The sequence below is a fragment of the Pleurodeles waltl genome, chromosome 1_2 (assembly GCF_031143425.1).
Source record: "Pleurodeles waltl isolate 20211129_DDA chromosome 1_2, aPleWal1.hap1.20221129, whole genome shotgun sequence".
Lineage (NCBI taxonomy): Eukaryota > Metazoa > Chordata > Amphibia > Caudata > Salamandridae > Pleurodeles > Pleurodeles waltl.
Genome location: NC_090437.1, coordinates 513,470,451 through 513,483,475, shown reverse-complemented (window position 1 = coordinate 513,483,475; position 13,025 = coordinate 513,470,451). Strand labels below are relative to the sequence as shown.

General features: G+C 43.5%; 1 protein-coding gene across 33 annotated transcripts in view; it reads right to left on the bottom strand.

Annotated features, from left to right (window-relative positions):
• Window positions 1–13,025, bottom strand: part of ANK2 (ankyrin 2) — a 1,630,948-nt gene that overhangs the window by 536,336 nt on the left and 1,081,587 nt on the right. For all 33 annotated transcript variants that reach the window (XM_069241684.1, XM_069241892.1, XM_069241902.1 and 30 more), the window contains one exon: window positions 8,408–8,506. In XM_069241684.1, the coding sequence (XP_069097785.1) occupies window positions 8,408–8,506 (99 nt within the window). The remainder of the gene's footprint in view (window positions 1–8,407; window positions 8,507–13,025) is intronic.

Sequence of the window (13,025 nt, the reverse complement as noted above, 5' to 3'; positions counted from 1 at the left end):
CAAGTGCTCCTGTGTAAATTATCTGTGTAATTGGCTTTTCCCTGATTGACATTCTTGATTTACTGGTAAGTCCCTAGTAAAGTGCACTAGAGGTGTCCTGGGTCTATGAATCAAATGCTACTAGTGGGCCTGCAGCACTAGTTGTGCCACCCACATGAGTAGCCCTGTAAACATGGGTCAGACCTGCCACTGCAGTGTCTGTGTGTGCAGTTTTAAGCTGACAATTCGACCTGGCAAGTGTACCCACTTACCAGGCCTAAACCTTCCCTGTTTCTACATGTAAGGTACCCCTAAGGTAGGCCCTGGGTAGCCTCCTAGGCAGGGTGCAGTGTATGTTAAAGGTGGGACATGTGCTGGTGTGTTTTACATGTCCTAACAGTGACATACTGCTAAACTCAGCTTTCACTGTTGCAAGGCCTATCTGCCTCATAGGTTAACATGGGGGCTGCCCTTAACTGATAATTTAAGTGCAGATTCCCTTTGGGGAGCATAGAAATATGGAGCTTGGTGTCTCTGAACTCACAAATTACAAATACATCTTTTGGTAAGGTTGGTTTTTAAATTGTCAGTTTGAAAATGCCACTTTTAGAAAGTGAGCATTTTCTTGCTTAAACCATTCTGTGACTCTGCCTGTATGTGGATTCCCTGTCGGGGTCAGATTGAAAGTTGGGCTGGTGTGAATTCCCTTTAGACAGTGAGACACAGGGAGCTGGGGAGTAGCCTGTATATCCTAATGGGCCAACTGTGCTAGAGTGAAGGGAGGAGTGGGCACTTACACCTCAATGGGCTGTGCCTGCCCTCACACAATGCAGTCTCCCACCCCCTGATGTGAGCCTGGAGCCTGGTCTGGGCAAGGCAGGATCTTGTGAATAACAGAGACTTTCCTTTGAAGTTTGCCAACTTCCAAGGCAGAAAGAGGTATAAGTAGTGGACCCAAAGCCCCACATTTTTAGATTTCTTCAAGGATTCAAGAGGAACCCCTGCCAAGGACAACAGCTGAGGAAAATTGCTACCCCTGCCTGTGACTGTGCTTTGTTGGGCTATCCTGCAGCTGCTGCTCCTGCCTGTGAAAGGGGACGAAGACTGGACTTTGATGTGCATTCCTGCTTGATAAGAATCTCCAAGAGCTTGAGTTGAACTTGCCTCCTGTTGTTGAAGTCTCAGGGCCATCAAAGACTTCCTCTGCCAGCACCTGGACTCTCTGGTGAGACTTCTGCCTTGCCAAGTGGTGCCCCATCCAGTCCCTGGGACCTTGAAAGGTGAAGCTGGTGGAAAAGGACAGAAATCCACGCAAACACTGCCGGGTGGGGGCATTTTCGACACACCTTCCACATCACGGCTGATAGACGTTGCACCACCAACTTCGTGGCTGAAATTGATGCATCGCGGCTGGGAGATCCACGTAATGTGGCTGGAGAAACGACAAGCAACACCCGCTTACGGAGGTTGATAACGACACAAACCACACGCCACACGGTTTTCTGTCACCATGTGACCGGATTTCAACACAACATCGCTGGGCTTGAAAGATTGACGCAAAGCCTGCCCAGACCCAAGGTGCCCCATCCGGAAATCCATGCATCATTCTCTTGTGAGGGAGAAAAACAAGGCACTGCCGACCTAACCGGAGAAGGAAATGACGCACAGCCTATCTTGCGAATAAAGAACCAATGCATCGCTGACTTTTACAACACACGCTCGCCTGTGCAGCTTTATTTTTTATGCAAACCAGGTACTTTTGTGTAACAACAGCATTCTCACTGTTTTCTAAGGATTTAGACTCTTATTCTTTTGAAAATTCATATCTTGACTTGTGTATGTTGGATTTTTTTACTTTTGGTCTTGTTTTATTTAGATAAATATTATCTATTTTTCTAAACTGGTGTGGTGTCCATTTTATAGTGTTTTCACTGTATTACTGTGTGTGTTGGTACAAATACTTTACACATTGCTTCTGGGGATAGGCCTTTCTACTTGTGCCAAGCTACCAAGGGGTTGAGTGGGGGTTACCCTGGTGTGTTTCCCTTTTACCCTGGCTAGAGTGAGGGTCCCTGCTTGGACAGAGTGAAAACTGACTGCCAACCAGAGACCCCATTTCTAACACTGTATCACCAATGGCGCTGACAGAGTCGTCCCCATCAAGAACAACATTCAGAGAAAATCCTTCAAAAAGGCCAACTGATACGCTGAAGACCTCAGAACAGCAAACAGCTGAAAAGGAGATGGTAGGCAAGCAAGGACACCTTCGACAGAGCAGCCTTCAAGACCTCCCTCAACCTCTACCACCACCTGCTGAGGGCAACAATGAAGACAGCCCTTACCGCATGCATCAAAACAAGTGCCAACAACATCAAGGAACCTTCCAACATTATTCATGAATCCTCCAACTCGCCTGCCAGCGAAAACAACATCACAACATCATAGGAGCTGTGCGACAACATTACCGACTTCTTCCACAATAAGATTGCAAACATATAGAGAAATTTCGAACCCCAGCCCACACCTATGGACTTCATTGACAGACAAGCCACCACTGTAACCGACACAAACCACACACTGACCACCTGGAATATCCTCTAAACTCGGGACATCACCTCCATCATGAAATCCAACCACTCGAGAGCTCCGACAGACCCATGCCCGCACCACATGTTCAACTATGGAAACCAAAGAATCAGCCAGGAACTCACAACTGGAAACATGCCAATGTCAGACCACTACTCAGAAAACCCTTTGTCAGCCCCAGCAAACCCAAAAACTACCACCCAATCTCCCTACTCCCATTCCCAGTGAAGGTACTGTAAAAGATCACCAACAAGCACTTATGACATACCTAGAACAGAACGAGGTACCCAATGCCTCCCAATCCGGCTTCCGCAGCAATCACAGCACAGAAACTACCCTGATTGCAGCCACAACGACATCTGAACCCTCCTCGACCGAAGAGAAACTGCAGCTTTCATCCTCCTCGACCTCTTGGTTACCTTCAACACCGCATCCCACCACAAGCTGATCGAAAGACTCCACCACCTCGACATCCAAGGGTGCGCGCTCAGATGGACCACTTCCTTCCTCACCAGGAGAACGCAGAGGATCCATCTCCCACCTTTCAACTCCAAACACAAGGAGATCACCTGCGGTCTCCCCCAGGACTCATCCCTCACCCCCATGCTATTCAACACATATAGGACTCCGCTGGCCAACATTGTCAGATCCCACAGTCTTAACATAATTTCCTATGCAGATAACACCCAACGAATCCTCTCACTCACCAACTACTCCTCCACCAACAGAACCAACTTCTACAGATGCATGACAAGCATCACTGACTGGATGAAGAAAAACTGCATGCAGCTGAACACAGGCAAGAAGCTCACCATAAAATCACAAATCAACGCGGTCCCCTCTGCCAGTTTCCTAACTTTGTGCATGCTACGTAAGATCTTCAAGTAGCTCCCTCAATACACGAGATGCACCATGACACAGGCCCTCATCACCAGCCAACTGGACTACGACAATTCCCTCTGCATAGGAATCACTGCACGCCTTCTACAGAGACTTCAGACCATACAGAACGCAGCAGCCAGACTTATCCTCGGCCTTCCCCGATAAGCACCTAAGGCAACTCCATTGGCTCTCAGTACAGAAGAGATGCCAATTCAAGCTGCTGACCCACGCACACAAAGCTCTACACAACCAAGGACCTGCATACATTAGCCACCACCTGAACTTCCACCAACAGTCGAGAAGTCTACACTCTGCCTCCTTTTCACTTGTCCATACTCCCCGCATCTACCAAAGGAGAAGTGAAGGATGCTCCTTCTTTCACATCACTGCAAAAACCTAAAACAGCCTCCCCACACACCTCTGGATCATCATCTCACTTCCGGAGTTCCAAATGGCCTTCAAGATTCGTTTTTTCAAATAAGCTGAGGGACCTGCAAGCGCCTAGATCAGGTGATTAGCAGTGCTTTATAAATTCTAAAAAAAAAAAAAAGAAAAACCTGCTGTCTTTCAACATTGTCCTGTACTGCTCTAGAGCTTTGATGAGGAGGAAAGAAGCTGTTACGCATAAATCCTCAGCTCCATGAGTGATGCCCGAGACATGTCTATGACTGTTGTCAGCATGGTTTAAACTGTCCTAAATGTACGTCTTATTTGTCCCAAAGTTTCTCATATTGTCAAATAGTTTTGGATCGCTCTTTGTTAGGTTATTACATGGTCGTGCATTGAATTCCAAAGCCCACCAAGAACATTTAATGATCAAGGATAACAGAAAACCCAATCGAAGATTAGCTATTTTTAATTTAAAATGCCACATGCACATCTAAACTCTACTAATCTTTTGAGCCATTAACCGAAACTTCTCTCGCAGCACTGTTGTTAGAAATGGGAGTCTCTAGTTAGCAGTAGCTTGCACCCTGTCCAAGCAGGGACCCTTTCTTCTAGCCAGGATAAGGGAGTTACACACTTAAAATAATCCCTGCTCACCCCATTGGTAGCTTGGCATGAGCTGACAGGCTTATCTCAGAAGCAATATATGAAGCATTTGTACACTAGACACAGTTATACAGTGAGAAAACTACAAAATCACACCACACCAGTTTCAGAAAAGTAGTCAATATTTATCTGTGTAAAACAAGACCAAAACGAAGAAAATTCAACATACAGTAATAAAGGTACGAATTTTGTAAGAGTTAGCTTACAATATAGTTCCTCGAAGTCGATAGCTCCATCTGGGACTATCACAGATTGTGAACAACAAATCCAACAGTTCAGGCCAACTGCGAGGTAACAGGCCATCTATAGTGTCAGGGAGACCTGCAAACAGTACCTTGGAAACGCAGGGTGTTGCGGTCCTTGAGGTGAGATTCAAAGTTGCAGTGTTGGCATACGTCGGTTCCAGAGGTCTGTGCAGGAGCTGTCGGGCCCTTGAAGTCACACGCGTTGCAGATAAAACTCTGTGAGGGTAAAGTCAAGGGCACTGGCATTGAGGCTGCGATGTGAAGAGGGACAATGTGATGTGCGGGGCCCATAGGCACAGACAGCGGCTCTGTGACGGCATCATCAGTGAGACCATGGTCATGGTGTAAAGTGGGGAGGTGCGACGTGTGGTGTTTATGGGTCACAGTGCAGGCAGTGTTGTGATTGTTGCTGAAGCACTGTCGTCTGTAGACCCAAGGTTCTGATGCAAAGTGGGGCTCTGCCTCGTGTGGTGCCCACAGGTCACGGTGTAAACAATGCTGTCGGCTGACGAGGCAGGAGTCGGTGGCGCTGATGTCGGTGGACCAGGGACATGGTGTGGGACTGGGCGATGCTTCGTGTACCTCATGAATGGTGTCTGCAGGCCACGGTGCAGGCAGTGGTGTCAATGTCGGCGTGGAGCTTCATCGTCCGTGATACCAGGGCTGTGGTGTGAAGCAAGGTGATGTGATGTGCGGTGCCCACAGGTCACGGTGCAAGCAGCGGCTCAATGACAGCATCATGCGCCGGCATCGGATGAGACCAGGGCTCAGTGTGAAGCAAGGCAATGCTTTGTGCGGTGCCATCAGGTCACGGTGCAGGCAGTGGCATAATTGGCAGCAGCATAATTGTTTTTCTTCTGTTGCAGCACAAAGCACACAGTTCTCCAGCTCTTCTTCTTGGTAGGTTACTTTTTCCAAAAGAGTTCTAAAGTTCTGGAGTCAGGGCCTTTGAACTAGGCAAATTTCCAAGGAAAGGCCTTCCTCCTCACAAGATCCAGCTCTTTCCTGCTCTGTCCCAGGCACTCTCCAGGAGGGGGAGACTTATTTGTGCAGGGCATGTCCAGCCCTGTTCAGGTGCAAGTGTCAGTTCTTCCCACCACGCTAGTCCAGGAAGGTCCATCAGGACATGCAAGGCACACCTAAGCTACTTTTGCGTGACTGTGTAGAGTGTATGCAGGAGGCCCCAGGTGTCAGCTACACAGACGTGGATTCCACACTCAGGCACAGAATGGTTAAGCAAGAAAATGCCCCCTTTCTAGAAGTGGCATTTTCAAACCCATAATTTAAAAACCATCTTCACCAAAAGATGTATTTTTAAATTGTGAGTTCAGAGATCCCAAACTCCAACAAAGATGTTTCAAGGCAGACCACCTGTTAACCTATAGAATAGATATGGAATAGATAGCCTTTCAATAGTGAAAAATGAAATGTACAGTATTTCACTATCAGGACATGTGAAAACACACTACTACATGTCCTACCTTTTAAATACACAGCACCCTGCCCATGGGGCTGCATGGGCCTACCTTAGGGGTGACATACATGCAATAAAAGGAAAGGGTTAGGCCTGGCAAGTGGGTGTACTTGCCAGGTCGACATGCAGTTTAGAACTGGGCGCACAGACCCTGCAGTGGCAGGTCTGAGACATTCTTGGAAGGCTGCTTGTGTGGGTGGCTCCATCCGTGCTGCAGGCCCAATAGTAGCATGTGATTTATAGGCCCTGGGCACACCTGTGCTTAATACTAGGGACTTACTAATAAACCAAATAAGCCAATCATGGAAATATAAATCAATAGCACACTTTACAAAGGGAGCACTGGCACTTTTAGCACTGATCAGCGGTGGTAAAGTGTGCAGAGATGACCAACCAGCAAAAACCAAGTCCAGCATATCATAAAAACACGAGGTCAGAAAGCAAAAAGACAGGGGAAACATGCCAAAAGATGCCAGGCCTAACAATTGTTAATATAGATCAATGCAAGGTATAGATAAATTTGCTCCATGCTGCAACGATTATAGAAAGGACTCATTCAGAATCTGCTCCCATACAGTGCCTGAATATAACCTAAATGTATATGATTTACAAACTCAATGAGCTAAATTATGACATTTATTTTTTACTTATTGGTGATTTGTAAGGCATTATGTAGCAGTAGTGATCTGCTTCAGAATGCCAAGAGAGAAATATGGGGAAATAGGGCACAAAGGCTTGTGTACAAGAATTATTTGCAGCATCAGAAGGCAGCATTCCACTCATGAGGTGGAAGCTTGAAGCTCAAACGAAGCAATGTAATGCAAAAGATGAGTGTAGTACGCAAAAAAATAATTAGTAATGTCAAAGGAAGCAGGCTACTGTGAAGGCAGGAGACAATATCCCCTTGAGACCAAAGGTCTTGACCCTAGGATGAAGCAACTGGGAAGACCTGTCGGCCTATATTATCAGTGACACAAACATTTCAGACAACCATCCTTCTCCAGTGTGCCCCGCTCTAATCTTCCTAAACCTTTTCCAAATCTACATCAGAACCCTGTCTCTATAAAGACAAACAGCTATGTTTTCATAAATCAAACGAGAACTGCATGTTTGTCAATGAGAAAACCTCCACTATCTCTGTGTAGAATATTAAAAATGATCAATTTTACAAACTAACGGATGGGTATCTTAAGGTAAAGAGCGATTGAACTGGGAGTTCCCCCATAAAGGGCAGTGGTTATTGTTTAATCTTTGAATGTTTTCTTCAGAGAGACCTGATAATTCATGCCTGGTGCATGCATACATCTAATCCAGACAAGGTCAGTGTCATGAAATATAAAACCTGAATTAGAATGGACATGTGCAGACTTCTTAATAATAACAATCCACAAGTATAGTGATTTTATTAGCATTTTCTCACCAGCTATAGAGATCTAGAAACAGTGGTTTCGTTGCCATATAAGTCCCCATCAGAGGCACCATGCTCCCGGTCCTATGAGTTCATTTTTACAGCTTCCTGCAACCAGAGAGGAGTAGTCCTGGCCCACTTCAACTGAACAAACTGGATTATACTTCTGCCTTCCAGTGGTTTCTTTAAGGAAATATTGGAGTGGTATTTGCAGTCCGTGACTAGAAGGAGTCATGTCGTAAATACAGCAAGTGGCTGCTATATGATATGGCTGGATTCACGTCCTGTCTGAGGGGAAGCACATAATCACATCACACACAAAATAATCTGTATGGTGTGTTGATGCCCTGATGGTGGTTTGTGAGTGGTGGTAAAATTACAAACTTCAGTGCTTCCAAAGGTATCTGATCAATTTCAAACTGTGAAGCATGAAGAATCTTCAGCTCTTGCAGCACAGGTGTTGATGATGGCCATGAGCCAACCTCACAACTGGCTTACTACAACAGCACGATTGCTAATGAGCAATATTTTTGGCCACTAGGCTAATCTACATTCTCATCGTTCCCATCAATTTATGCTTCAGTACATGTTTTCCTGTAATCTCTTTAAAAAATCTCTAGGTACCAAGAACTGGGCAATCTAAAACTTGAATGCGACGAAGGCGCTCCCAAATCAACATCCTCTGATCTGAGACAACACATTTCTGACTGGTGTAGTGTGATAGGATATACCAACACATTCTGAAAAGTCAGGAGTCGGTTGTATGGGGTTTGTTTGTACCTCTGTTGCAGTGCTCTGGTTGGCTCCATTTTCCAGTAAGTATTTCACAACGTCCAGGTGATTCTCCTGAGCTGCCATGTAGAGAGGAGTGAAGCCATTCTGCAAAATATAAAGAAATGCACGTTTAATATCTTGATTTGGTTTAATACCGTAAAGGTGCAAAGCAAAGCAATACTTGAAAGATACATAATGAGCATTGGAAACAGACGTTTTTCACAGCAGCCAAATCAGCTACTCAGGAAGAGTATGTTCTTGCTCCACAAAGATAAACTACAAAAGAATGTATTCTCGCTCTAGCCACACAGTCATTAGAGGAGGACAGCAACCATGACTCCCATAAGATATCCACTGGGATCCAGTTAGTATCTGGCATACAATAGTTAGGCAGACATAGAACCTTAATACCCAAATTACCACTGTGAGTCCACTGTGCAGAGGCAAACCACTGCCTACTGGACAGCCACAAAGATTAGGATCAAAAACACACCTTCATTCAGGGAACAAGCTCACCACGCATGGCTCTGGAACGAATCTCCTCATGTTGAACCTCTACAGGGAAGACCCACTACCATAAGCTGTACAAAGCACCAAGAATGAGGTCATGTGATTGGTGAACTTTGTGTTATACAAATATCCAATTGCCTAACAGAAAAATTGCGGCAAAAACTCACATCAGTGTTTCTCAACTCTTGATAGCGCATAGGGTCAGCAGCATCTTACTAGTTTTGATTTTGCTGGCGATCATGCTTGGTTGAAAATGTCTAAAGGCAGAGTTTTCTCATGTTCAAGTGGATAATGGAGGTATTTATTCTGGCCAAGTGCATCCCAAATTAGGCTTATTTGTCCTGAGATCGAAGACAACTTATCACCATAGACTGAAGGGTCAATAAAGGCATGGAAAATGTACATTTTGTGTTAATATGATACAGAGTCGTGTATAAGGTGGGTAAACAAAACATATAAGGAATAATAGAGATCCAGCACCCACTTTGGCTGACAGGCTTTCTGTAATCTATTTAGGTGATTGCCACCTCTTCTAAACTGGTGGATAGAAATATGCCATATTCAAACTTCTCTAGATGAGCAGCAAACGTTTCTATGCCAAAGTCACTTAATCAAGAAAATACTAGAAATGTGCTGCCAAAATCCACATATCTACAGCCTAAATTTATTAGCTAATAATTAACATGAAGAACATGCTAAATCTGGAGGGTAATCTACCAGTGCAAGTGCGTCTACCATAGGGGTAGCATGTGTATGAAATTCCACTGGTGGATTCTTCTCAGGTCTTATCACTGCCTCAGGAAATTGTGTTTTTTTTATAATCACTAGCTCTAAATTAGGCCCTTAATCTCTCCAACATGCTCGGGTTAATTTACCATCTTATTAAAATCATTATTCTTACCATTCCACGAAAGACTGTCACATCTTTGTGGCGGCCATTCATAGACAAACTGAGACAGATATGATGGCGGACTAGTCACTATTTACTGGCCAATTGATATGCCACTAGTTATGGAGGTATGTCTACACACACACAGGCACCTTAACTGAGCAGATGACACAGCCGGAAAAGTTACTATTGTTAGGATATCTGATTACAGCAGCTCTGATGTCAGAGGAGCAGACATTAAATCAGTTGTTCTGCTCGAGATTTTCCATTACCATCTCTGTTTCAATTGGGTTCAGTGTTCCCACACCTGGTAGTTTGAGACTTGTAATCAAGTATTAAGCCTCATTTCTTTCCAGGTCTATTTAAAGACAGAGTTCAAGTGAATAGCAGTGTGGCCTAAGCGTTGATTCTGGTATCACAGTATCTTCAAAGAACAAAGCAGCTTTAAACACACGTTTCTCTTAAGGTTTCTTTCTAGATCTCGATGTAAGTAGGCACTGATTTGAGAAAGACCATAGTTCACAAAATAACACGGTTCATTTGTTTCCATCCTGTGCAGTGTGGCTAAGTCCTTCATCCAAACTCTGTATTCTGTAGATACAATAAACAATTCAGTGCTTAGGCAAGCCTACGTTGACCGGCATTTAAAAAAATATTTGTGTGAATTATATAGAGCAAATTAGCTTTGCTTGCCTGTATCTGACAACTATGAACTTGGCCATAGCTGCCAATGGAACAGTCTCAATGAAGCATCATACACCAGTAGCAGGACTGTGATTTTCCCTGAAATCCTTACTAAGACTCTACCTACCTCACATGAACAAAACAAGAATTATGAAATAGAAATGTAATGTAATTTATTATTATTATTTATCTATTCATTACAAACAGATGATACCCAAAAAATATTGGTAAGACAGAAAGGATTGGTCCAACAGTCTGGACACACCAGCCTTAGCACATACTTTCACTGCTTTTTAGATTGCTAGGCAAATGTGAACAGGAAATGATCTGCAGGATTGGTCAACAGAGCAGTGAAAAATGGGATGTGTCCTAACTCTCACAAAGAACTATCACCTTCAACTATGGACCCAACACATCAAAAATGCATTTAATGAGAAACTATGTTCTAATACATATTTGGCATATTGAAGAGAATGCACTATTACATAAAAGTTGCACACTGTGGTTCAGTCCCTATGTTAGCTCTCAGTGCCAGTGTCAAAGGACAATTGTTCCAAGAACAGATTACAAGAGAATACTGGGTAAAGGAAATATTAAATTGAGATACAACAAAATGAGTGTGATTTTCTATGATCGAGAAAAAAAAACAAGACCTGTTTGTTCAGTTAGTTCACAATCTCCAATCTTAGTGCCCATTCCATTTGGCATTGTCAGCTCATTTTTCACTCACACTCTGAAGCGACTAACTGCGAGAGCGAGTTTCTAATGAGCAATACATAAACTGAAGAACAGCATTGTATATGAGAGTCAACTACTCGCTATAGTTACTCCTAGGAAAACTGTGATAACTCAGTAAATGAGTTCACTGCACAACAAGCTCACCCACACAATCCATCTGCAACCTCAACTCAAAACGTTGGTCAACATTGTTTGCGGTGTTTATTCCGTGTCTCTGTGTTTTACAGAATGACACACTGTGGATGTTTTGTAGAGCAATGTTGAGCTTTCCTAATTCATACACCAATATTGTTGAGATTCCAGTAGACCACAGCACGTGGACTGGCTGTTAAGAGAAATTTAATGAGCATCCATATTATTGATGACATCCGTGATGGTTCCCGTAACATCTGCCTCCCACAACCTAGTCCCCAAACTGTGCAAGGTTGCATTAGGAAGGGTTGTTTTACATTTCACAGTAGGCGCTATGTGAATATATTTTTACTAAAAAAGTAGCATCAGAGTAATGTGCATGTTCCTTTGAAGTTTGCATTTATTCCTTAATTCAGTGTAAAGTCGATTTTTTTTTTTTTCAAGATACGACTTTTTGTCATATCATTTCTAAATGAACACATGCATACTCCTTGTGGACGTGTACAAATAATGTACTGTACGTAGAATGTCAAACAGAAAAGGCTTAACGTTAATGTGCTAGTTTCAGCGCCTTCTGAATCTGTTAGATTTGTACCACACACAATTTAAAAAGCCCACCAACCACCACTCATCCACCACAGCAGGGACAATGGGAACACAGGTGTATTTGGTTTTTCCCATTCTCTTCTGCTAAAATACAGGAATACTTGCTGCGTCAGAGATTACAAAATAATTTTAAAGCATCCAACAGAATGCCCAACAAAAGCTAATCATATTGCAATGGTTTTTATTATTTTACTGTGTCCAGTTCCGGCATCTGATTTTTTACACATGTATTTGTTGGTTTACTTTATTTAAGTACTTTTCTACTTCTACATGAAACAATATTCATAAAGTACCACCTGTAAAGCACAAAACACACAATTCCAAAAAGGCACAAGGAAAACTGAGCACTAGTGCCAACGTACCTTCAACAGAGACGGTTTACCTAATTTCTTCTAGGGATAACAATACAAACATAAACTGTAGGTAATTGAAACAAACTTAGAGAGAAGTAGAGCGCTGAACAATGACGGCACCACGAGTTACAATTCGGAATTGTTCTTGGCTCGTGAATCCAATTGTGTGTAGAGGTGGTCTGCTGTTTTGAAGGGGTGGGAGGTGCAGAGGGGTGGAGGGTCAGCTTTTTTCAGATTTCCACTGGGGCAGATCTGATGTTGAATGGAATGTTGTTTCAAATTTTCAAATCATGTTAGCATGGATGAAATGCTTGTTTTAGGGGCTAATTCTCTTTTTTGCAGTTGTTTGCTTCCAGCCTGATGATGACGTTCTGGCCTCTTTAATGGCACTGAGCAGTGAGTGGCATTCATGGTCTAGTGGTAGATTCGAGTTACTCTCCAACACGGACTCGGAGACTAGTAACTGCTCAGATAGAACAATGCAATCAAATTAATCAGAATGGAGTCTTGAGGTCTTAAGATTTCGAAAGAAGCCTATTCAAGGTGTTCCAAGTTAAGATGGTACGGACTGATATACAAAACAGTATTTGTGCATATCTTATATGTGCAAATAGTCAACAAGGACATACACTTAGGATCTCTAACTAGTAAAGCAAACCCTTAAGACTGATACCAACCGTTTAAGGTAAAAAAAGAAAACATTAGTTTTCTC